This window comes from Mastigoproctus giganteus, chromosome 7, assembly GCF_048544385.1.
Source record: "Mastigoproctus giganteus isolate SK-2022 chromosome 7, ASM4854438v1, whole genome shotgun sequence".
NCBI classification, from domain to species: Eukaryota; Metazoa; Arthropoda; class Arachnida; order Uropygi; family Thelyphonidae; genus Mastigoproctus; species Mastigoproctus giganteus.
This window is the reverse complement of record NC_143581.1, coordinates 102487936-102515452: the sequence shown is the minus strand read 5'-3', so window position 1 is coordinate 102515452 and position 27517 is coordinate 102487936. Positions and strand designations below refer to the sequence as shown.

Below are 27517 nucleotides of genomic sequence, written 5' to 3'. Positions count from 1 at the left end.
ACACAGGGAGGGAGGGATGGAGAGAAAGAGAGAGGGAGAGAGAGTGTAGTACTTTGCAATAATTGGCTGTTGGTCTTACTGAATAGGTTTCAAAATCTCTCAGACCATTATAGACACTTTACGAAAACAAAAGAACAACAGCAAATTATAAGCAGGAAGCATTCACTGAATGAATTTTAAAAACTACCAGACTTTTTTTAAAACCAAATAAGAAATACAGTTTGCTCTGCACAAGGTACTGCAGAGGGAAAAAAATGCATAAGATGCATTATAAGTTATCAAGAGATACAGAAACTTAGAGTAGACATATACAAACATAAAATCATGTCACAAAGTAGGTTAGGCAAGCTAAGGTAGATTATGAGAACTTAGTTGCAAAGAAATGTAGCATTACCTATTTTAACACTAGAAGGAAAGAGTTATACCAATGAATATATATATATATATATATATATATATATATATTACAATGAATCACACAAGTCAGTTATATGTGAATGATATAACTTTTGATGATCCTGCTCAGGTTTCTGACAAACAATACATATTTTGATCTGAAAATATCTTTGGCGGCACCTAACAATGGAATGTAATGGAAATGCAAGATGGATTTGGTCAAATATTTGTATTGTTGCATTTCCATTACATTCCATCTTAGCAGCACTTAACAACGGAATGTAACAGAAATGTGAGACGGAGAGATGGATTTGTACTTCTGTGGTCAAATATTTCACCACAACAAGATGGAAACACTTACGTAATTGCCAACTAGTCTTTTACTTGTATTGTTGCATTTCTTTTGTTCATATTTATATTGTTATTCTAACAACACAAAAAATTCCTGCAGCAGCAATGCACAATTATATTTTTGGACTGAAGCAAAACCAATTGGTAACGAAAATTTCAGACGGAGAGTAGCCTTGTGCATACAAATTTTTTTTATGGCTACTGGAATAGAGAAGTTTTTTCTGTTTTCTTCGCTTAAATTGGCATATTAACTTATTTTCTAGAGAAGCTTTATATTCCTAGTTACGATTTTTAGTTTACAGTTTCACTTAGATAGAGATTTTGTAGGCATTACTTCGTATCTGTAAGGGTATCAAATCCACGTGTTACAAGTTGCAGCTCTGCTGAACGAGAAGTTTTTAGCCATATTTAGCCGCTTTACTGACCAACTGTTATATCAAATTAATTTCTGTAAGTAGATTATAGACCTAGTCAGGATTCTTAGTTTATTCTGAATTGAGACAGCGAGATTTGGAAGTTAATTAATACTTAAGTGTCCGTAGATTTACCGTTCGTAACTTGCCGCCATTGTTATACGATACATTATCCTGAACTAGATAGCGTAAGCTTAGTATAGTATAGTATATAATATAATATTGTCAATCAATCAGTAAAATCTATTAATCTTGTTAAACTTCACTGTCATTAAATTGTACTTTTTAACTAAATACATATGACTTAGATTACAAACAAAACATAATTAATTAATACTTAACTTGATATGGAAGTTATATAAACGGAACTCGTAGATAATACTCGTCACTGAAAAATATATACAGTGTTATAACTGTTGGGATACAAGTTTAGGGTTATAAATTTGTACTGAAATTTAAATTAAATCGAAATCATGACTCAGACCAGAGCAGCAAAGCAAAAGGCTCAATCTAACGGTAGTGCTGTGGCTCAGGGGAGAACTGAGTGGGGCAGTTCACCTCTGAATCACAGCCTTTTAAAATGAAACTTGCATGATGTTTGTGGAGCAATCGGGTACGGGACATGATATTGCCATGGGGGATGTCTTCTTGTGGGTGCAGGATGTAAGGAAATCAGGCAACAACTCAGCGTTGTTATGGGCCTATATGAGAGCTTGAAGGACAGGGTGGATGCCCTCAAACGATCTAAATTGAGCGGCCCATTAAGCTCTCAGCTGCCCACATCAATGGCAGAGCTTGCACATGGTCATCACGCAACACAGTGGCAACCCCCAAGGCAGAATACGCTGGTCCCACAGGAACTAGTAGTTGTTGATGACTATTGTCAGGGAAACGGGGAACATGCTTTGTAAAAAGGATAGTGGAACAGGACCAGGGTATCTCTGCCAAGGGCAAAGGTTGATGACATTGTAGAGCTGATATCATCTTTTAAGGGCACAAAAGGTGATACAGTTGTAAACATTTGCACTAATGATATTAACAGTAGGAGACCGGCAGAATTACTTAACAAGTACAGGTCACTGTTGAAAAAAAGCCGTGATTTAGGGTGGAATTTGAAAGTGTCTGCAATTTTGCCCAAACACAATAGGAGGGAGTATATGATGAGAGTCTTGTTGATCAATTCGGCCCTGGAAATACTGTGCAAGGCTCAAGGGGTAGAATTTTTTTCAGCATGGTCTGTACTTGTTAACAGGAGAGACTGTTTCTACAGGGATGTGATGCACTTAAATAGAAAAGGTGCAAGAATATTTGCTGATGCTATTGAGGCAATGTTAGATGGCTCGGAAAACTGCTAGCTTGGGGTGAATACAAGGACTAATAGATTAACAGTAGCCACTGGCAGAAGTGAAAGTGATTCTTGCACTGCTTCTATCGGACTGGGCAGCAGCCTGGAAAACAAGGTGCAGGGTATTTCAGAGACTGCTGGGAGTCATTGTGGTACAAGTAAACACATGAGTTGTATTAGGGTAGCTAAGAATAGGAACAGGTGCATATATACTTTCCGCACACCAATGCTAGGAGTTTGGTAAATAAATTTGATGAATTTGAGGTATTGCTCAAAACATCAAAGGCAGATATTGTTGGGATATCAGAGATGTGGTGTCACACAGATATAAGTAATGCAGAACTGAAATTTGGGGAGTGCAATGTGTACAGAAAGGATAAGAAAGGAGGCGGATTTTTGCTATTAGTTAAAGAAACATAAAATCCAAGGAAGTGAAGCCAGTCGACATCGCTGGACAGTGCAGTGTTGAGTCAGTTTGGTGTGAAATAAGCATTGGGAGATCAAAATTGAGAGTAGGAATGTGCTATAGGACTAATGACTCTGAAGTGTATAATAAGAAACTGTACAGGGAAATTTAGTGGGCCAGTAAATCAGAGAGTCTTATATTGGCAGATTTTAATTTCCTAGATATTGACTGGAATTTGTTGGTTGGTCACTCACACACTAGCAAGGCTTTTGTGGATTTATTGGATGATTGTTTTCTACATCAGCATGTTCAAGAGGCAACTAGAGGGAGTAATACTCTTGATCTGATTATCAGTAGTGATTCTTAGTGCACTAAAAATCTGCAGATAAAGGAGCCACTAGGTGGCAGTGATCACATTGTGCTGAAGTGGGATTTACTCAAAGTAACTACCATCAGGGGTAAAGGGAAGGGTTTTTGTTTTCGTAAAGGCGACTACGATGGTCTGAGACAGTATTTAAATTCTATACAGTGGGACCAATTGATGATGTTACCAAAAGCAAATTCAAATGGGAAGCTATTTGTTATTTGTTATTTAATTTTTTTTTTAGGAGCATTAGCAACTAAGGCCATATTGCTCCGGGATATGCGGTGGTCATCAAATGGGACGCATTCAAAGAACTATGGCAGAGAAGAAAAATGCATGGGATACATATAAATTAATGGGTGACATGGAAGCCTATGATAGATATAAGCTGGTCTGTAACCAAGTCACAAAGGAGATTTGGCAGGCAAAGGCAGATTATGAGAAATCCTTGGAGAAAGGTTGCAAAGAAAAACAGAAAATAGTTGTTTACCCATGTAAATTCTAGAAGGAAAGGGATGAATCAGATTGGTCCACTGGATATTGATGGTTCAACAGTTGAGGATCCTGCTCAGGTGGCTAACAAACTAAACGAGTATTTTGTATCTACATTCACACGAGTTATTCAGGAAGGGGAATGCCAGAGGTGAAGTTAACTCTGGCAGTGAGCTAGATGATTTTGTAATAACTGAGAGGAAAGTGGAGGAGAAATTGTTGAGGATAAACATAAAAAAGGCACCTGGAGTGGATGGGATCTATCCAGTTATATTAAAGGAGGCAGCAAAGGAAGTAAGCAAACCCTTAGACATAATTATGAGAGCTTCTTTCAACTCAGGGATGGTACCCATGGACTGGAAGTATGTCTGTGGAATAATGTTATTAGTGGAGTCCCTCAGGGTTCAGTGTTGGGTCCAATTGTTTTCTGTATTTATAAATAATACTGATGATGGTATTTCAAGCTTAATGTCCAAGTTTACAGGCGATACAAAGGTTGGCAGGGTTGTTAAGGACACTACAGGTGCTATGCTGCTGCAACAGGATCTGGAAAGGTTGAGCAGATGGGCTGAGAGGTGGCAAATGAAGTTTAACATTGACAAATGTAAAGTATTACATATGGGAAACAGCAACCCTAGAGCAACGTATCAACTCTGTGGTACTACAGTGACAGTGGTAGAGAATGAAAAGAACTTGGGAGTAATTGTGCAGGCAAATATGAAATTCTCTGAGCGGTGCAGACGGGCTGCAAGAGTAGCTCATGGTGTCTTGTCAATGGTATACAGGAATTTTACTAGTGGGGATAAGGAGGTGATTATTCCCTTGTATAAGGCAATGGTCAGGCTACACCTTGAGTACTGTATACAGGTTTGGAGGCCTCATTTCAAGAAGGATGTAGAGCTGCTGGAACGAGTACAGAGAAGGGCAACAAGATTAGTGAATGGAACAAAGGGTTGCTCTTACGAAGAAAGGCTTAAGTTTTGCAAATTACAGTGTCGGGAGACTAGGCACCAGCGAGGTGATCTGATAGAGGTGTATAAAGCCTTGAATGATTTGAGCATGCTCAATGCCGATGGGATTCTTCCTCTTGCTCAGAATAATGTGGTACTACAGTGACAGTGGTAGAGAATGAAAAGAACTTGGGGGTAATTGTGCAGGCAAATATGAAATTCTCTGAGCAGTGCAGACGGGATAGATGTGCGGAAATTTGCCTTATGCCAGCGGGTGGTTGGTTTGTGGAACAGACTTCCATCTCTTGTCGTGGAAGTTGATAGCCTAAATAAATTTAAGGTTCAGCTGGACAGTTATTTCGAACGAACGGAGAGATTAAAGTGGAAGGTTTTTTTTTTTTTTTTTTTTTCCCTTGGCTGATGCTGCATAAGCTTGCTTTCTTGCATCATATGCCTCTACTAATGTTAATGCTTCCTAAATGGCACTAAAGCATCTTTGGTTGGTTGTAGTAGGATTTTGGAGCATCAGCAACTAAGCCATGTTGCTCCGTGTATATTGTCTGTAAATTGCATGTGTGTCTGTAAATTTCACGTTGTTCTCTGTCTGTTGATTCGGTAGAGTAAGTAGTGGGCTCATGCACACTACTTACTCTACCGAATAAATGCTAGTGACTTCATTAGCATCATTTAGGAAGTGATTTAATTTGCATCATTTCTGTTTCAGATTTTCTTCAAAGATGTTTTCACATAAATCATCTTTCATGCGTAGAGTACACAGAGGTTTTTTTTTTTTTTTTGTAATGGAGATTTCAGAAGTATATCAAATTACAGGCAGCTAATTGATTTTGTGAAAACTGAGAGGAAAGTTTAGAGAAACTGTTGAAGCTATATATAAATAAAGAAAAAATTTCTGTAAAGCTATGAGTATTATCTCCTCCTAAATCACCATCTGGAACAAGCAGACGGTGATTTAGGAGGAGGTAATACTGTGTGCATCTTGAGTGCTGCACACAGGTCTGGAGACCTCATTTTAGGATGTAGAGCTACTGGAATGGGCACAGAGAAGAGGGAGGAGGCAAGTGAGAGGAACAAAGGGGTGCTCTCACCAAGAAAGGCTTCTATAAATTCCAGCATCTGGAGACCAGGCACCTGCAAGATGATGATATTTGAAGTGTTTAAGGCTTTAAATGGATTGAGCAAGCTCACTGTTGATGGAATTCTTTCTCTTGCACAGATTACACACATCAGGGGGGCATAAATTTAAACTGAGGAAGGATGGTTTCAGAAGAATTTATCTGCTTTTAAGTTTGCCTTTAGCCAGCAAACGGTTAGTTCCCATTCCCTCCAAAAGATGGTTCCATTTATAAGTTTGCTTTCTTGCATCATTTGCTACTATTAACATACCTTACCAATTACATACCAGTCTAAAGGTAGGACAGACTGGAAAAAAAAAAAAAAAAAATCTATTCTGTCTGCACTGCTCAGAATCTTCATATCAGAATTCACAATTATTTCTAGTTATATGAACTTTATAGAGAACTTTTCTATGAAGTTCTCTGAGCAGTATGGACCAGCTGCTGGGGTGTTTCATTGGGAGGGGGGGCTGTCAATGATATACAGAAATTTTGACAAAAATGAAAAAGAGGTGTTTATCCCCTGTATAAGGCTATAATGGTTAGGCTGCATATATGAGGTTTGAAAGCCTCATTTTAGAAGGGATGTAGAGTTTCTGGAAAGGGTGCAGAGAAGAGTAACATGATTAGCTTGTGGGCACAAAAGGGTAGTCTTACCCTTAAAGGAAGACTTGAGTTCTCTAAATAGCAGCACTTGGAAACTAGCACATGTGATAAGACTAGATTTAGGTGTTTAAAGCTTTAAATGGGTTATGTAAAATAAGTGTTAATGGCATCCTTACTCTTTCTTGAGCAATGCAAAAGGCATTGCAAAACAATTGGAGATAAATTTAAATTCAAAAAAGGTTGGTTAAATGTCTCCTGGTGTTGACTTGACAAATCACTCTAAAAGAGCTAAATTATAAAATTTCATCAAAATCCATCTACTGGAGTCTACTATTACATGCAGGCAGGCAGGCAGATGGACAAAGAAATAACTGTTGGCTGGACTTTTAATCTTGAAATTCAGATTGGCTTGACAAATTTTTCTAAATGAGTCAAATATAAAATTTTATGAAAATCTATCCATCAGGAGTTGAGTTATTACATGTGGATGGACAAAGAGACAATAGATGAAGACAATAGGAGTTACACATAAACTAATGCACCTATAAATGTCCCCCCACCAAAGAGACAAGACAGCAACACATTTTCACCATGTAGCTTCATTTCCCAGTCCCTTCCCCACACAAAGGAGCCTTTGTTTCACTTTTACTTTCATTATTATTTGTTAGCAGGAATATATTAGCATTAGCATTAGCAGAGGCATATGATGCAAGAAAGCAAGCTTATTCAGCATCAGCCAAAAAAAAAAAAAAAAAAACCCACTCCCATTTCACCCCTCCGTTCGTTCGAAATACCTGTCCAGTTGAGCTTTAAATTTGTTTAGGCTATCAACTTCAACAACAAGTGATGGAAGTCGGTTCCACCAACCAACCACCCGCTGGCCAAAGGCAAATTTCCGCACATCTATCCGACATCCGTCCTTCCTCAATTTGAATTTATGCCCTCTGAGGTGATTATTCTGAGAAAGATGAAGAATCCCATTGGCATTGAGCATGCTCAAACCATTCAAAGCCTTATACACCTCTATCAGATCACCTCGCCGGTGCCTAGTCTCCAGACTCTGTAATTTGCAAAACTTAGCCTTTCTTCGTAAGAGCAACCCTTTGTTCCATTTACTAATCTTGTTGCCCTTCTCTGTACCCGTTCCAGCAGCTCTACATCCTTCTTGAAATGAGGCCTCCAGACCTGTATACAGTACTCAAGATGTGGCCTTACCATTGCCTTATACAAGGGAATAATCACCTCCTTATCCCTGCTAGAAAAATTCCTGTATATCATTGACAAGACACCATGAGCTACTCTTGCAGCTCGTCTGCACTGCTCAGAGAACTTCATATCTGCCTGCACAATTACCCCCAGGTCCTTTTCATTCTCCACCACTGTCAGTGTAGTACCGCAGAGTTGATACGTTGCTCTGGGGTTACTGTTTCCCATATGCAGCACTTTACATCTGTCGATGTTAAACCTCATTTGCCACCTCTCAGCCCATCTGTTCAACCTTTCCAGATCCTGTTGCAGCAGCATAGCGTCAGTATTGTCCTTAACGACCCTGCCAACCTTTGTATCATCTGCAAACTTGGACATTAAACTTGATATCCCATCATCAATATCATTCATAAACACCGAAAACAACAACGGCCCCAACACTGAACCTTGAGGAACTCCACTAATAACATTAGTCCACGTTGAGCAGTGTCCATTGATTACCACTCTCTGTCTTCTGCCACTCAACCATCCCCTTATCCATAACAGCAATTTGCCTCCAATGCCACACTGCTCCAATTTGTGCAGCAGTCTTCCATGTGCAACAGTATCAAAAGCCTTTCTAAGATCCAAATATATAATATCATAGTTATTCCCTGCATCCAGTTCTTTTGTGACTACATCATAGTATCCAATCAAATTGGTCAGGCAAGACCTGCCCTTAACAAAACCATGCTGCGTCTGAGCTATAACTGAATTCTTGTCTAGATGATCCTGCAGTGCTTCTTTAACCAGTGCCTCCATTAATTTACCTGGAACAGAAGTTAAACTAACAGGTCTATAATTACTTGTGTCAGCCTTTGATCCTCCTTTGTGAATTGGGGTTACATTTGCACATCTCCAGTCTATGGGTACCTCCCCTGAGTCCAAAGAAGCTCTCATAATTATGGCTAGGGGTTTGCATACTTCCTTTGCTGCCTCCTTTAATATAACTGGATAGATCCCATCCACCCCAGGTGCCTTTTTTATGTTTATCCTCAACAATCTCTCCTCCACTTTCCTCTCAGTTATTACAAAATCATCCAGCTCACTGCCAATGTTTACTTTACCTACATCATTCTCCTTCCTGAATAACTCCTCATGCGTGAATGTAGATGCAAAATACTCGTTTAGATTGTTAGCCACCTGAGCAGGATCCTCAACTGTTGAACCATCAATATCCAGTGGACCAATCTGATTCATCCCTTTCCTTTTCGAGTTCAAGTATGTAAAGAACTCTTTTCTGTTTTTCTTTGCATCCTTTGCCAAGGATTTTTCATAGTCTGCCTTTGCCTGCCTAATCTCCTTTGTGACTTGGTTACAGACCAACTTATATCTATCATAGGCTTCCATGTCACCCATTAATTTGTATGTATCCCATGCATTTTTCTTCTCTGCCATATGCCTCATTAGTCCATCTGACATCCATTTTGGCCTAAACCTTGAACAATATTTCTTAGTTGGTATGTAAAGCCTAGTAGCTTCCAAGATTAGTTCCTTGAATGCTTCCCATTTTGAGTTTGCTGTTGGTAACATCATCAGTTGGTCCCACTGTATAGAATTTAAATACTGTCTCAGACCATCATAGTCGCCTTTACGAAAACAAAAACCCTTCCCTTTACCTCTGATGGTAGTTTCCTCCTTGAGTAAATCCCACTTCAACACACTGTGATCACTGCCACCTAGTGGTTCATTTATCTGCAGGTTCTTAATGCATGAAGAATCACTACTGATAATCAGATCAAGAGTATTGCTCCCTCTTGTTGCCTCACGAACATGCTGATGTAGAAAACAATCATCCAATAAATCCACAAAAGCCTTGCTAGTGTGCGAGTGACCAACCCACAAATTCCAGTCAATATCTGGGAAATTAAAGTCCCCCATTATAAGACTCTCTGATTTACTGGCCCACTCTATTTCCCTGTACAATATCTTATTATACTCATCAGAGTCATTAGGCCTATAGCACACTCCTACTCTCAATTTTGATTTCCCTATGCTTATGTCACACCAAACTGACTCGACGCTGCCCTGTCCATCGATGTCGACTGGCTTCACTTCCTTGGACTTTATGTGTTTCTTAATTAATAGCATAACCCCTCCTCCCCTCCTGTCCTGTCTATCCTTTCTATACACATTGTATTCCCCAAATTCCAGTTCCGCATTACTTATATCTGTGTGACACCACGTCTCTGATATCCCAACAATATCTGCCTTTGATGTTTTGAGCAATACCTCAAATTCATCAAATTTATTTACCAAACTCCTAGCATTGGTGTACACGCAGGTATACATGCACCTGTTTCTATTCTTAGCTACCCTAACACAACCCATGTGTTTACTTGTACCGCAATGACTACCAGCAGTCTCTGAAATATCCTGCATCTTGTTTTTCAGACTTCTGCTCATTTCAATAGAAGCAGTGCAAGAATCACTTCCACCTCTGCCACTGGCTACTGTTAATCTATTAGTCCTTGTATCCCCCCCAACTAGCAGTTTTCCGACCCACCTAACACTGCCTCAACAGCATCAGCAAAAATTCTTGCACCCTTTCTATTTAAGTGTATCCAATCCCTGTAGAAGCAATCTCTCCTGTTAACAAGTACAGTCCAGGCTGAAAAAAATTCTACCCCTTGAGCCTTGCACAATCCCTCCAGGGCCGAATTGATCGACAAGGCTCTCATCATATACTCCCTCCTATCGTGTCTGGGCAGAATTGCAGACACTTTCAAGTTCAACCCTAATTCACGGCTTTTTTTCAACAGTGACCTGTACTTGCTAAGTAATTCCGCCGGTCTCCTACTCTTAATATCATTAGTGCCAACGTGTACAACTATATCACCTTTTGTGCCCTTAAAAGATGATATCCGCTCTACAACGTCATCAACCTTTGCCCCTGGCAGATATTTAATCATATAACCTGTAGGATCTAAAATTTTTTTAAGAATATGGCACACAGAAATGTATCTAAATGTAAGACATTGTTTTATGTTACTGTTTAATTCAAGGATCCATATTACAATAGTATACACAATCTCAAACACCTGTCTCATCATGGGGTCAACAACCTTTTAACTCATGTCATTTCTGTTCATTATAGATATAAAAATTTTCACACTTACCACCTTAGTCAGATGTATCTGAAATACACCTGTCCAACCAAATGGGTTTGATCTAATTTTCTAATTTATAATAGTTTTCTATTACAGATACTATTGGAGCATCTACAAGTTCTGGAGACATTTGCATAGCAAATTTAGAGAAAATACTAGAGCCACCTAATTTATGTTTTAAACCAAGCCAAATTATGCTACTTAATAAGAAAAACAATGTTCATACCTGTTTACTTTGATTCTGAAGCACATTCATGTGCTTCAAAAAACAACCCTTTGATGAGTAATAAATTTTAATAAATTTGGTTTGACATTGGTTTAATAACAGATGACTTAGTAAGCTTTGGGATAATAAATAATGTGAAGTATTACATCATCTGAGTATTGCAGAAAATCTTCTCATATGCCACCTCGTGGTATATGTGCATAGGATTGTCAATGGCTGGTCTAGTACCTGTGTTCAGCATATCCTTTCTAAATTACACTTAGAAGCACATTTTTTACTTATTTTCTCTGTTTTATATATATATATATATATATATATATATAAAACAGAGAAAATATATAAAAAATAGGAAATGTTGATATTACATCTGCTGTAATACATCATAATATTCCTTGACAGTTTTTAACTTTGTAATATACAACATAATCAGCATGTTTGGGAGGCAGCTAGAGGGAGTAATACTCTTGATCTGATTATTAGTAGTGATTCTTCATGCATCAAGAATCTGCAGATAAAGGAACCACTAAGTGGCAGTGATCACAGTGTCCTGAAGTTGGATTTTTTCAAAGAGATAACTACCATCAGGGGTTTTTGTTTTTGTAAAGGCGACTACGGTGGTCTGAGACAGTATTTAAATTCTATACGGTGGGACCAACTGATGATGTTACCAACAGCCAATTCAAAATGGGAAGCAGTCAAAGAATTTATCTTGGAAGCTACTAGGCTTTACATACCAACTAAGAAATATTGTTCAAGGTTCAGGTCTAAATGGATGTCAGATGAACTAATGAGACATACGGCAGAGAAGAAAAATGCATGGGATACATATAAATTAATGGGTGACATGGAAGCCTATGATAGATATAAGTTGGTCTGTAACCAAGTCACAAAGGAGATTAGGCAGGCAAAGGCAGATTATGAGAAATCCTTGGCAAAGAATGCAAAGAAAAACAATGTTTTTCTTTCCTTCTAGAGTTTACATAGTTAAACTCTAGAAGGAAAGGGATGAATCAGATTGGTCCACTGGATATTGATGATTCAACTGTTGATGATCCTGCTCAGCTGGTTAACAAACTAAATGAGTATTTTGCATCTACATTCACATATGAGGAGTTATTCAGGGAGGGGAATGCCAGAGGTGAGTTAAACTCTGGCAGTAAGCTAGATGATTTTGTAATAACTGAGAGCAAAGTGGAGGAGAAATTGTTGAAGATAAACATAAAAAAGGCATCCGGAGTGGACATGATTTATCCAGTTATATTATAGGAGGCAGCAAAGGAAGTAAGCAAACCCTTAGCCATAATTATGAGAGCTTCTTTGGGAGCTTCTTTGGATTCAGGGGAGGTACCCATGGACTGGAAATATGCAAATGTGACACCAATTCAGAAAGGAGGATCAAAGGGCGACACAAGTAATTATAGACCTGTGAGTTTAACTTCTGTTCCAGGAAAATTAATGGAGGCACTAGTTAAAGACGCAAGACAAGACTTCAGTTATAGCTCAGACAGAGCATGGTTTTGCTAAGGGAAAGTCTTGCCTGACTAATTTGATCGGATGCTATGATGTGGTCACAAAGGAACTGGATGCAGGGAATAACTTTGATATCATATATTTGGATCTTAGAAAGGCTTTTGATACTGTTGCACATAGAAGACTGCTGAACAAATTGGAGCAGTGTGGCACTGGATGCAAATTGCTGCTATGAATAAAGGGAATGTTGAGTGGGAGAAGACAGAGTAGTAATTAATGGATGCTGCTCATCGTGGACTAATGTTATTAGTGGAGTCCCTCAGGGTTCAGTATTGGGTCCATTGTTGTTTTCTGCATTTATAAATGATATTGATGATGGTATATCAAGCTTAATGTCCAAGTTTGCAGACAATACGAAGGTTGGCAGGATTGTTAAGGACACTAATGACAGTATGCTGCTGCAACAGGATCTAGAAAAGTTGTGCAGATGGGCTGAGTGGTGGAAAATGAAGTTTAACGCTGACAAATGTTAAGTACAGTCTGTCCTCGTATAGCACAATAGTTGTGTTCCTAGAAACTCTCGTGCAATGTAAAATCGTGCAATATAAACAACAGGCCCTATGGGAAAAGTGGGGTTAGGTGCCGACCACCCAAGATTGAACACACATTTGGAACCAAAACATTACCAAACACAATAAATAATAGGGTAATTTTAATCGTTATAAAATACATAAGTATTTTATAACGATTAAAATACGTAATAAAAAATAATATAATATATTTTTTTATTATAATATAATAAATAATAAAAAATATTTTTCATTATTTATTATATTATAATAAAGTATTTTTAGTATTTTTTAATACTAAAAAGTATTTTTTACGAATAAAATACGTATTTTATTCGTAAAAAATTTATTATATTAAATAAAATAGTCGTAATAAAATTATAATACGTAAGTCGTGATAAAATGCTTACGTATTTTATTACGACTATTACGTAATAAAATATTGCTAATGCTTTTGCTTCTATCGTAAGCAAACTTGTTTTTTGTTTGATTTTCTATCCAAACAGATAGAAAATCGAAAAACAGATAGAAAAGACAGCCGCTCCATCTCTTCCAATTCTTTTGTCTTAATCTAATGGATGTTAATTATACTTTGAGTTGTTCCCGCTATGAAAGTTGTTTTTATTTTCTCTGCATTCTTTGTAATTCTCGGCGTTGCCTCATTTAGGTCTGTAGCACGTGCAATACCACATGGTCTTTCATTTCGCTCAAAGCGTTTCACAATTTCATATTTTTTCTCTATCGACAGAGGCGGACTGGCCATAAGCCTTATCCGGGAAATCCCGGTGGGCCGGAGGCCGGTGTGATTTTGGCCATAAACCGTAGTATGAGGCCACTATAAATTTTCCCGGGTAAGAATTTTTGATCCAGTCCGCCTCTGTTTATCGATATTGTTTTCTTTTTCTCTCTGAATCTGCAGTGTCTTCGCCAGAACGCTTCCTTTTAACACCTTTTAAGTATTTTACTCATTTTTAAAGCACAATTACAAAACGAGGAGGCACGCTTAATACACATAAACAAAGCTGCGCGCGTGTAGCAACTCAATAAACAACACCGTAAAGGCCGAGATACACTATTAACACCTCACATTTTACTAAAGCACATTTCTAGGGTTTATTACCATAAAACAATAAAAACAATTTCCAGTTGCGTTTCTGCTAGTGGAATCTGTTATAAACTGGTCGTAAACTCGATCTAATTGCAATTGCAAATTATCGATAGCTGGAATTGTGTGGGTTTTTACGTTATTATGATGAAATGTGTTTCCCCTTCACTGATATAAAACACAAATACATTTTCAGAATCTTCTCCATTCCTATCGTGTTGAGTTCGGTTGGGGTGATTCCGCGTTCGACTGCCATTTCTTGTAAACACAAAGGCGAATCGTGCATAAGCGAATTTGGTTCGTGTTATATAAGATAACGTTCCCCTATTTATAAATCGTGTATGATCGAATTCGTGTAATGTAAACACGTGTTATACGAGGACCGACTGTACTACATATGGGAAGCAGTAACCCCAGAGTGACGTATCAACTGTGGTACTACACTGACAGTGGTAGAGAACGAAAAGGACCTGGGGGTAATTGTGCAAGCAGATATGAAGCTTTCTGAGCAATGCAGATGGTCTGCAAGAGTAGCTCATAGTGTCTTATCAATGATATACAGGAATTTTTCTAGCAATGATAAGGAGGTGATTATCCCCTTGTATAAGGCAATGGTCAGGTCACACACCTTGAGTACTGTATACAGGTCTGGAGGCCTCATTTTAAGAAGGATGTAGAGCTGCTGGAATGAGTACAGAGAAGGGCAATAAGATTAATGAATGGAACAAAGGGTTGCTCTTACGAAGAAAGACTTAACTTTTATAAATTACAGTGTCTGAAGACTAGGCACCGGCGAGGTGATCTGATAGAGGTGTATAAAGCCTTGAATGGTTTGAGCATGCTCAATGCTGATGGGATCCTTCCTCTTGCCCAGGATAATCACCTGAGAGGGCATAAATTCAAATTGAGGAAAGACAGATGTAGGATAGATGTGCAGAAGTTTTCCTTTAGCCAGCTTGTTTGTTTGTTATTTGGTTTTTAGGAGCATTAGCAACTAAGGCCATATTGCTCCAGGAATATGCGGTGGTCATTCACTGACCTTTCTGCATCCTCCGTATTTGGTGGTGACGGGTTCGAGCCCCGGTCTAATCAAGAAGCGCATTTAGCTAGCGAGTAGTTGTTTGGAACAGACTTCCATCCTTTGTTGTGGAAGTTGATAGCCTGAATAAATTTAAGGCTGAGCTGGACAGGTGTTTGGAACGAACGGAGTGGTGAAATGGGATCTTTTTTTTTTTTTTTTGGCTGATGCTGCATAAGCTTGCTTTATTGGATCATATGCTAATGCTAATGCTAACAATAATAATCAATAGTTTGAATACATTTGACTATTAGTACAGTTTCTGTCAATGTTACATATAGTTATCTATTTAAGTATTACTCATAGTTGGTTAATTCCTCATCCATTTATGGATAGGGAATTGAGAATTTAAATGCAGTATACATTAAAAAAAAAATATAAAAAAAAAAAAAAATAAATAACCTAAAGGGTTTCTATCAAAGATTAAATGGGAAAAAGAGGATAAAAAGTGAAAAGTATGGTACCTGTAATGCCAAGTCTCACAGAAGTTGAATTTTTTTTCTGGCTCTCGGAAGTTACAATTTTTTTCTTTTTATTATCATCACATACTCCATTATCACCTTTCAAGTTATTTTCAGAAAAGACAGGTTTGCATACTGTAGATGAAAGTGAGCCTACAAATAATAATACATTTACAAACAATCCATTTCCATTTATTAAAATCATGATATTCAACGAAATCATGAACAAAATTTAGTTCAATGTTAATAAAATTAAAATTATTAAATTAAAATTTTTCCTCACTTCACACCTACTGAATTTACTTCTGGTAAAAATTAATAAATGAACTTGATGTTTGAGTGTGTGGAAAAACTATGGAATGGAGTAATAAGATTCTTCATATGTAAATTGAGCATCATCTTGTCCATTATGATTTTCTGCTAGTAGCTAGATAAAGTACTTGCTATTTTTAAGTGATCCAGCCATATGAGACTTTCCACTTTTATGATATTCTATGCAGAGTATTTCTTTCTTTTCCTTTTTTTTTTTTTTAGGAGAAGAATGGCTACACAACCTAATGTGATTTGAGAATACTTGAAATAATTCCAGGTAAAAGATGCTTATTAAAGAAACATAGCATATAGCAACCAACCAAGTTTATTAACAACAAAAAAGAAATCCATTCAGTACATGTTTTTTTGTCTCTCTCCTCCCTCCCTCTCTCTCTCTCTCTCTCTCTCTCTCTCTCTCTCTCTCTCTCTCTCTTTCTTCAATTAATCCTTTCATGAGCACATGCTGATTACACAGATGAGTAAAAAATGTCTCTTATCTGTGTTTTCAGCCAATAATGGACATAGTTTTACTACAGGCAGAAGATGTTGTTATTGTTGTTATTTGGTTTTTAGGAGCATTAGCAACTAAGGCCATATTGCTCCGGGATATGCGGTGGTCATTCCCTGACCTTTCCGCATCCTCCGTATTTGGTGGTAACGGGCTTGAACCCCGGTCTAATCAAGAAGCGTGTGCTACGCACTGCTGCTCCTTCCCACCTGGCTACGGAGGCGCCTGCACAGGCAGAAGAAAAATAGCTTTGAAAATCAGGAGGAGATCACACCTGTCAGACATTCTTTTCCAATTTTGGCTTACAGAAGCCAAAGATGCATAAGTAAAGGATATTATTGTTTCAAAAAAAAAAAAAAAAAGTAACAATTTTTGTGAATTTTTTTAGAAATATTTTCTTTAAAATCTCATATATAAATTAAATCATAGACCTGTCCACAATCAAACACTCACTACATAGAGCCTACACACATTTGGGAAGCTCACTCATAAATAAATAATATTTAATGATAATAATAATTAATGAAGACATTATTATGAATGTATTTACAGGGAGATTTTTTAAGGAATATGCTCAGTTACAGCAAGAATACTGAAACTGATCCATACACCACAACAAAACTTTTCCAGACCTTATGCAATTGGTTGTAGATAAAGCTGATGTAATCATATGTTCTAGCAGCATATTCAAAAATAACACGATGCATCTTGCCAAGAACTGGCACTTTTGTTGTGAATTCTAAGGAAAACTGATCCATACATCACAACATAAAACTTTTCCAGACCTCATGCAATTGGTTGCAGATAAAGCTGATGTAATCATCTGTTCTAGCAGCATGTTCAAAAAAGAACACGATGCATCTTGCCGAGAATTGGCACTTTTGTTGTGAATTCTAAGGAGAGAGGAATAAACATTCACTGATTTCAGTGATTTTTATATTTTTCATATTCTTTTCAATGCCAATACACTTTAAATACTAGACAAAAATAATAATAAAAAAGGCCAAAACTGAAATATAAAGGTCTGGAATGTTAATTGACAGAAATGAAAGTAAGAGTAAAAGTTTTATCGCTCATGTTTGAGGACTGAATTAAAGTGGGAGCCACAGAGCATTAGCAGTAGAATTAGTAGAGGCATACAGTGCAAGAAAGCAAGCTTATGCAGCATCAGCCAAAAAAAAAAAAAAAAACTGCTCCCATTTCACCCCTCCGTTTGTTCTAAATACCTGTCCAGCTCAGCTTGTTGTTGTTATGGAGGTTTAATGGCACATAAGCTGCTATGAATGTGCCTATTCATTTATTATATAAAGAGATGAGAAATTTCCATAAAGTCACAAAAAATTCTGAAATCAGAACTGATTAAAAAGCACAGTTTGCCTGAGGTAGTTAAAAAAATCAGAAATATTTGCCGTATCACCAATGAGATTTTCAAGAGTTATTGGTTTACGAAGATTGACCAGTGATAGCAAGATTGAAGTTGTGTCTTGTTTGTAGTAGAGGCAATCAATGAGAATATGTTTCACAGTCAGAATTATAGAACAATGTGGACAGTGTGATGGATCATCTCCAGTGAGCAAATGTAGGTGGGTCAGATGGGTGTGACTTATTTTTGCCCTTGAAAGGACTACTTCTTCTCGTCTCGATGTACGGACACTGGAGTGCCAAATTTTCAGATCCTGTTTGAACTGAAAGAGTTTATTATTAGTCTGAGAGTGCCAGAGGGCTGTCCATTCTGATAGGCATGCAGCATTAATGATCAATGTATAGTCTGATGCTGGAACTTGGAAATTGGTTAAATCAAGGGTGGATGGATTTTTTGCAGCTTGATCGGCCAGTTCATTGCCCAAAATACCCGAATGGGCCAGAATCCAACAGAAAGTAGCGCATAGCACACGCTTCTTGATTAAACTGGGGTTTGAGCTCGTGACCACCAAATACGGAGGATGCGGAAAGGACCACTGCATATCCCTGGAGCAATATGGCCTTAGTTGCTAATGCTCCTAAAAACCAAATAACAACAAAAACCAACAGAAAGTGACCTGTTGACGGTGTTCTTCAATCTGCAGTAATAATCTTCTAATTTCATTTATAACAGGGTGAACTTTATCTGAGGAATAACTCAATGCCTTGATTGAGCTGAGGGAATCAGTATAAATAAAAGCTTTTAAAGAACAGTCAGAACAGAGATTTTCTAAGTCTAGTTTAACTGCATATAATTCCACTGAGAACAGAGATTTTCTAAGTCTAGTTTAACTGCATATAATTCCACTGAGAATATACTGAATTCAGATGGAAGGGACGCTGAAATAATGGTATTTGGAAACACTGCGGCGGCTCCAATGTTTGAATTAGATTTAGACCTATCTGTATAAATTGGGGAAAAATCAGTATATCATTGAGTGTGAACTGCATGAAGTTGTTTGATAGTTGATGCTGGTAAAACACTCTTTCCCCATTGGCAGTGTATAGGAGGAGGATCCCATGGTGGTTGAATGCAAGTTTCTATCTGTTGTACGGAATTGATGGAACCATTCCAAACCTGCATTAGTTCAAGGCGGCGAAGACCTGCTGGCTTCACTATGCTAGGTTTATTTCTGTAGTGGTTTTCTAATGATGGATTGAATAGGCATGACTGAATGGGATGTGACACAACTTTGTATCTTAACAGCATATTTCAGTAACAGTGGTTTCCTACGTAAACTTAGCAGGGGCTCGTGAGCATCAATGTAGAGACTGTGCGCTGGCGATGTTCTGAATGCACTGTGTTGAATTGGGTCAAGCCAGCACAATGCACTCGCTCTGGCAGAATCGTAGATGGCAGCTTCATATTCCAGACGTGATCTGATTAAAGCCCTGTATAGACGAAGCAGTGAAGTACTCTGCACCCCATGTTTAGGCAGATATAGCTCCGAGTATGTTCAACTTTTTAGAGAGCAAATACGTATATTTTTAATATGCTGTAAGCAGTTTAATTTAATGATGTGATTACAAAGGAACTGGACGCAAAATATAATTTTGATATCATATATTTGGATTTCAGGAACGCTTTTGACACTGTTGTGCATGGAAGACTATGTACAAATTGGAGCAGAATGGTATTAATGGTAAGTTGCTACAATGGATAAAAGGATGGTTCAGTGGGAGAAGACAGAGGGTGGGTAATTAATGGGTGTGCTCTTCGTGGACTAATGTTATTAGTGGAGTCCCACAGGGTTCGGTGTTGGGTCCTCTGTTGTTTTGTATATTTATCAATGATATTGATGAAGGTATATCAGGCTTAGTGTTGAAGTTTGCAGATGATACAAAGGTTGGCAGGGTTGTTAATGACAGTAATGTAAGTGTGCTACTGCAACAGGATCTAGATAATTTGGGCAGATGGGCTAAGAAGTGGCAACTGAAGTTTAACCTTGACAAATGCAAAGTACTGCATATGGGTAGAAGTAACCCCAGAGAAACGTACCAACTGTGTGGTACTACACTTAAGGTGGTAGAATATGAAAAAGACCTGGGAGTAATTGTGCAGTCAGATATGAAGTTTTCTGAGCAATGCAGATAGGCTGCCAGGGCAGGTAATGGGGTTTTGTCAATGCTATATAGGAATTTTGCTAGCAGGGAAAAGGAAGTAATTGTCCCTCTGTATAAGGCAATAGTCAGGCCACGCCTTATAGATAGGAGATAGAGATTTACTTGAGCGTGTACAGAGAAGGGCAACAAGATTGGTGAGGAGAATGAAGGGATCCTCTTACCAAGAGAGGCTTAAGTTCTGCAAATTGCAGTGGCTGGAGACTAGGCACCTGCGCGGTGATCTGATTGAGGTATAAGGCCTTGAATGGGTTGAGCACGCTGAATTCTGATGGAATCCTTCCATTTGTTCAGATTACGAACCTAAGGGGGCATAAATTCAAATTAAGAAAAAAAACAGATGTAGAATAGATTTGCGGAAATTTGCCTTTATTTTATTATTATTAGCCATATGGGGCAAGGAAGACTGAAGCTTTTGCTGCACCAGGCAAAGAAACAAAAAAAAAAAAAAAAAAAAAAAAATTCTCATTTACCCCTGAGAGAGAGAGAGAGTGTCAGAAATAGAAGGGAATCACCGAGAAAGAGAAGAATGATGATATCCAGCTCAAGACCCTGGGTGTGCCAAGCCCATACTCACCAGATGTGAGCCCCTAGCCAGTGGGTGGTTAATTGCTGGAACAAACTTCCATGTGTCGTGGAAGTTGATAGGTTAAATAAATTTAAGGAGGAACTGGACAGGCATTTGGAGGGAATGGTGTAATTTTTTTTTTGGCTGATGCTGCATAAGCTCATACACTTGCTTTCTTGCATCACATACCACTACTACTACTATTATTGTCTAGAATTAAACCTAGGAATCGGATGTTATTAGCGACTATATTTGAGATTTGAAGTTCAGGATCCAGATGAAACTTGCGTTGTCTAAAGAAATGGATAGCAACTGTTTTCTGCTGTGAGAGTCGATAGCTGTTGAGGATGGCCCATTGCTGTATTTTATTAAGAGATATTTGAAGATGTCTTTCAATAGATCTCATGTTTTGGGAATGGCAGAAGATAGAAAGGTCATCTGCATAAAGGTAAGGTTCTACTGTATTTGGAAGTTGTTTAGTGATGAAATCTATTCTAAGAGTGGCACTCAGTACAGATCCCCGAGGAACACCTTCTTCTTGAATAAACGTAGAAAGAGCATGCTGGTATCAAAACTTGAAATGATCTAGTACGCAGAAAATTCTTCACAAATATAGGAAGGTTACCCCCGTAGACCAAGAGAATAAAGATCTCTAAATATGCCACACCGCAAGGTGGTGTCAAAAGCCTTCTCTATATCTACTGAAACCATTACTAGGTGTTCACGTTTAACAAAGGCATTACGAATGGCAAATTCAGCCTTAACCATAAGATCCAAGCATGACCTGTTTTGACGAAAGCCATATTGAGTATGACCCATTAACTATTCTGACTCTATGATCCAGACAAGTCTACTGTGAATAATTTTTTCAAGGATTTTGCTAAGACAGCTTGAGAGATATATCGGCCTGTAGCTATGGGGTTGGTTGGATCTTTTCCAGGTTTTAGGAAAGCCAAAACAGTAGAATGATGCCAAGAAGCTGGATAAATATTTTCTAAAAAAAAAAAAACTGTAAAAGACCAGGAAGAGGCACAAGGCTTTTTCATCGAGGTGATGTAGCATAACATAATAGATCCCATCTAGTCTGGCAGCACCATTATGGGCTGTTCTAATTAGCCATTAGCATTAGTAGAGGCATTTGATGCAAGAAAGCAAGCTTATGCAGCATCAGCCAAAAAAAAAATAAAAAATAAAAATAAATAAATAAAAATACCTGTCTAGCTGTGCCTTAAACTTATTTAGGCTATCAACTTCCATGACAAGGGATGGAAGTCTGTTCCACCAACCAACCACCCGCTGGCTAAAGGCAAATTTCCTCATGTCTATCCTACATCCGTCTTTCCTCAATTTGAATTTATGCCCTCTCAGGTGATTATTCTGAGCAAGAGGAAGAATCCCATCAGCATTGAGCATGCTCAAACCATTCAAGGCTTTATACACCGCTATCAGATCACCTCACTGGTGCCTAGTCTCCAGACATTGTAATTTGCAAAACTTAAGCCTTTCTTTGTAAGAGCACCCCTTTGTTCCATTCACTAATCTTGTTGCCCTTCTCTGTACTCGTTCCAGCATCTCTACATCCTTCTTGAAATGAGGCGTCCAGACCTGTATACAGTACTCTAGGTGTGGCCTGACCATTGCCTTATACAAGGGAATAATTACCTCCTTATCCCTGCTAGAAAAATTCCTATATATCATCGACAATACACCATGAGCTACTCTTGCAGCCCATCTGCACTGCTCAGAAAACTTCATATCTGCCTGCACAACCACCCCCATGTCCCTTTCATTCTCTAATAGCATATAAGAGTTTCATTCTCTAATAGCATATAAGAGTTCAGAATATTGCAGAGGTTTGTTATATGGCAGAAGACAGGCAGTTTTAAAGTTAATAGAATGCTTTTCTGATGTGTTTTTAATTCGCTGAAAAGATTCGAGAAAACTGGCCAACCAGTGTCCATTTCTTCTTCGGCATGGATTTCTAAAATAGGATCTTGCTGTATAGATGTGCCATCTGTGTCCTGAATATTTTTCATAGCATTTGTAATACGAGATATGGTAGCAATCACTGGTGGAGGAGATACCGCTGGTATTGACAGAGGAGTATTATTTGCTTGGTCTTGGATTGTTGGTTGCATACAGTTGGTTTTAGCTCTGAGAGGACATTTCTAGCCCAATCAGAAATCGATTTATTAGTAGGGACTGTGACACCAGTTTGAACGGAGACTGCTTGATATTTTTTTACAGCATTTGCATAGGTAATATTTTGGTTTATAGTTGGTGCAACTAGTTTTCTTGCTTGTTGGTAACTGACTTTGTTTTCAACCTTATATTTTAATATTTTTTTCTCTATTTTCCACCATTTTTCACATGTCTTGGAATATGCAGGATGGTCACCTTTGCAATTTTCACAGACCATTTTTGTAGCTGTACAGTCATTTTGTATGTGGTCTGAGGATCCACAGTTAGGGCAGAATTGGAATTCCTCTACATACAGTTTGAGAATGGTCATACTTCTGGCATTTATAGCATCTCAAAGGGTTGGGAATATAGGGGCGAATGCGACAAAATAAATAACCTGCTTTTACAGCGGAAGGTAAGTTGGCCGTATTGAAGGTAAGAATAATATTTCTGGTAGGTGCCAGTTGATTATCTTTTTTAATCATTATTCTTTTTGCTTCTATTATATTCTGTCCTTACAGTTCTTGGGTTATTTCCTCCCCGGTGACATTTAATAAATCCCAACGAGATATGACACCCTTAGATGAATTTAAAGTTGCATGAGGAGATATTTTTACAGGAATTCTAGCAAAGCTTGTTAGTTGTAAAAGCTTTTCAGAATGTCTTTGATTCGTGGTTTCTATTAAAAGGTCTCCTGATTGCAGTCTCTTCACCATCTTGAGAGATCCTGCAATACCCTCCAGATGTTTGTGTATGACAAAAGGAGGCAATTTACTCATAGGCTGACTACTTAAAGAATGGAAAATTAAGAAAGATGGGCAGGGATGCTCCACCTGGCCAGTCTTCTGTCTCTTTGGGTGTCTGTTTGCCATGACTAAATGGTCTGTATTTGCCATGTTTGTTCCTTTTAGCTCTTAGCAAGAGAACTTATCTGCCAAGGTTTCCGGCCCCACCAAGGGTAGGCAGGAGCAGTGCCACTAGGAGGCCAAGCGGTTTAAGTGTTAGTTGGTTAATGAAGTAGAAATATATGGATAAATAATGAAAGGTGGGTTTCCTTTCTGTGTTATAACTTGTGGCTTTTCAAGTATAGAATGGATTGAAAAATAAGATTGCTAAGAGAAAAGTAGGAACTTAGAAATAGCTTATTTGCTTTTGGAGATCACTCTATGGATTACATAAATATCCATTCACTAACCTTGTTGCCCTTCTCTGTACTCGTCCCAACATCCTTCTTAAAATGAGGCCTCCAGACCTGTATACAATACTTAAGGTGTGGCTGACTATTGCCTTATACAAGGGGATAATCACCTCCTTATCCCTGCTAGAAAAATTCCTGCATATCATTGACAAGACACCATTGGCTACTTTTGCAGACCATCTGCACTGCTCAGAAAACTTCATATCTGCCTGCACAATTATCCCCAGGTCCTTTTCATTCTCTACCACTGCCAGTGTAGTGGAAATGGCCACTAGAGGGCCAGTCTAGTTAGCTGAGTGATTTTTGTCCTCTGTCATTTTGTCTCTAAAACAGTGATTTTTCGGAATCTACCAAACTGTAAATGTTCTTCAGCTATAGCCCAGAGTCCTGAGAAGCTAATAAAATGTTTTTGGATACAAGACTCCAGAGATAAGTATTTTAATTTAAAATTTTTCTAACTCTAGCATGCATAATATATACTCACTGTGTTGCTTTGACTACTACCTGCCATTGCAACAAGGTGATCACTGACCGCTGGTCTCTTTGACTGCCTAAGGGCTTTCAGGTATCCTAGAGTCTAAACTATTATTCTCCACCTGCTATAAAGTGATTTCCTCCCTGTTACCCCTAGTCTTTTGTTTCCAATCCCCGGGAGACACAGAGAAAGCAAAAGCTGACATTCTCTGCCCAGGAGAAAACAATAAAACCGTATTTCTTGACCTGAATTTAAACTCACAAAAAATGCACTGCCTAAATCTTAAGGACGAGGAGTGTGCACGTCACTTTGTTTCTTGCAGTTGGTAATAAGAAAAACTAAAATCTGCCCACTTATTCGAAGTGCCTGTAAATCCGTACTTGTCCATCTATCAAAACTGAGAATCTCCACCATATCAAACAGCGAACTGGAAAACGAGGAAAGAACATTAACTGTCCCCCTAACAAGAACCCGGGGCGTCTTTGCTCTAAATGAATCTGTGGAAGATCAAGAAGAAAATAGGCCTAACCTTGCCTGCAAGAAACGCAATAGGAAAACTGCAGCCAAAGCGGATGGCGTTCCCACGATGCTATTAGAGAATAGCGTTTCCACAGATGTGACAGCCATATCAAATACCGATAAAACTTACCAATACAATCGTGAATCTGAACATTTGTATGCAGAAACTGTAACTGACGAAGTCTTTTCCCTTAGATCCGGGTTGGAAGCTCTCATGGCCAAGCCGACCAACCGGATTACATCTGCGACTCTCGCGGAGATATAATAAAGATATGGAGCCAGATGGAACGCATCCTTTTTTACCTTCACGTCAACAACGAGCGGCTCAAAGCCAAAGTGGAAACCTATCAGGAAGAGCGTGGAAATGAAATGCTACAGCACACCCACTCTTATGCAGATGTGCTGAGGAATCCTTCAAAAAAGATTAATGAAGGACACAAGCCAACCCAGATAAAGAAAACGATACTAAAGGAGCAACATCTGGTTGTATTAAAACCAACAGAAGACATCCCCATGGAATCGAGTGAAGCCGTCAAGACGGCCGTTGTACAAAAATTAGCAAGCGACTTAAAGAACACCCATATCAAATCAATAAGAAAAACCAAGAACATCGGAGTAATAATTGTGACTGCAACGCGTGAGACACCCAAAAAGAAAGGCCCAGCAATTATTGTTTTCGGCATCAATAAAAACCTCAAAGCGTTACAAGTGGCTGACGAAATCTATTGTAGAAACCATCAAGGTGAAAGCGAATTTACCAGCATAGAAGATGCGATACAGAAGAAGATTTACCAGCATAGAAGATGCGATGACCCAGACCAAAGGAAAATCCTCCTAGAATGTAAACTGGGTCACTGACCTCTCGGCACAAGCTTGTCAAGTAATTAAGCAGCAGCACAGGGTGTACCTCGAGTGGACCTGCCATAGGTTCAAAGAACACATAGTCGTCACAAAGTGCTTTCCCTGTTGCAGGTACGGCCATACTACACACACATGTACACAGGTCGATCCCACATGCGGGCACTGTGCCCAGAAAGGGCATAACTTTAACACCTGCCCTAACAAAACTGAAGAACCAGTTTGTGCCAACTGTAAACTGGCAAAAATGGATTACAATCATTCGATAAGGGATAACAAGTGCCCGGTTTATCTGAAAGCAAGAAGCACACAACAACAAAGAATCAACTATGGCCCCATATAAGACATAACTGTACAATCATGAAATTTATGCAGCTAAATGCTCAACGAGCACGTGCTGTCATGCACCAAATAAGAATAAAGGCTGACGAAGACAATACAGATGTCCTGTTCATCCAAGAGTCCTATACAAATGCAAGAAAAGTCAGGGGATATCTGCTTACGTACAAAATAATACAATCAGAAGAAGACACTCCGTGGGCGGTTATCCTTGTTAGGAACCCGCCATAACTGCCACCAAAATCCACACCCTCTGTACCCCATGGGCAATGTGTGCCCAGCTTATAGGACCTATGGGATTGTTCCACGTCATCTCATTGTATTGTCGTCCAGGCAATGACATAGCCCCTGCCATCAGGTATCAGCAAGCAGTCCAAGCCCTCCTCCCAGATGGGAAGATTATTCTCTGTGCCGACGTCAACTGCAGTTCTGCAATGTGGCACAGCAACTCAGAAGACCGCCCAGGCAACTCGAGAACTCTCTTGCTACATCCTCTCCTGTAATCCTTAACAAGCCTAACAACATGCCTACCTTCAGTAATACCCTATGAGAGTCCACAATAGACATTTCAGCAGCCCAAGATCCATTGTCACTAAGATCACTGACTGGAAAGTCCGCAAGGCTTGAACAACTTCCGACCATAGGATGATTAACTTTTAACCATCAATGCTCAATAGAATCAGCACCTCCGCCTAGAAACAATATCATCCGTTATGTAATTAACAAAGCAGACTGGAACCTCTTTAATTTAACGGTCCAAGCTTCCCTTCAAATTCCTGGAAACGCCAATCTCACCGACCTCAACCACAACCAGCATCAGAGGAAAATAACATCAATCAAAACCAATGTCTGTGACAAAACAATCAAGAAGAAACACTCTTTCCCGAGTGCTGTCCCATGGTGGTGCAACCAACTGGATCATTTCCGCCATGAGATTCATATAGCACGGAAATCATTTCAACGTGCTCACCACACCTGGCCCCCTCATGAAGCTGATGCCTACATAATAACTATCGTAGGCTAAGAAATGACTACACTAGTTTAATTAGAGCCAAGAAGACACAGTCTTGGGAGCACCTGGTCTCCACGACTGGAAACAGCACCCACTGGTGAGTTGTGTATCGCATTGTTACGAACAAGCTCCCCAGGGGTGAGGTCATCTCCTCTACAGTCACCCCCCCCAGGGCACCACAACCCTCAACATGGGAAGAGTCAGTAAACAACATCTTGGACACCCTGTTCCCACTAAACACAGAT

At 38.8% G+C, this 27517-nt stretch overlaps 1 protein-coding gene across 5 annotated transcripts in view; it reads right to left on the bottom strand.

The window, feature by feature from the left end:
- The window catches only part of Marf1 (meiosis regulator and mRNA stability factor 1-like protein), a 1146796-nt gene that overhangs the window by 104684 nt on the left and 1014595 nt on the right, over nt 1–27517 (bottom strand). For all 5 annotated transcript variants that reach the window (XM_090377798.1, XM_090377799.1, XM_090377800.1 and 2 more), the window contains one exon: nt 15724–15873. In XM_090377798.1, coding sequence (XP_090233924.1) covers nt 15724–15873 — 150 coding nt within the window. The remainder of the gene's footprint in view (nt 1–15723; nt 15874–27517) is intronic.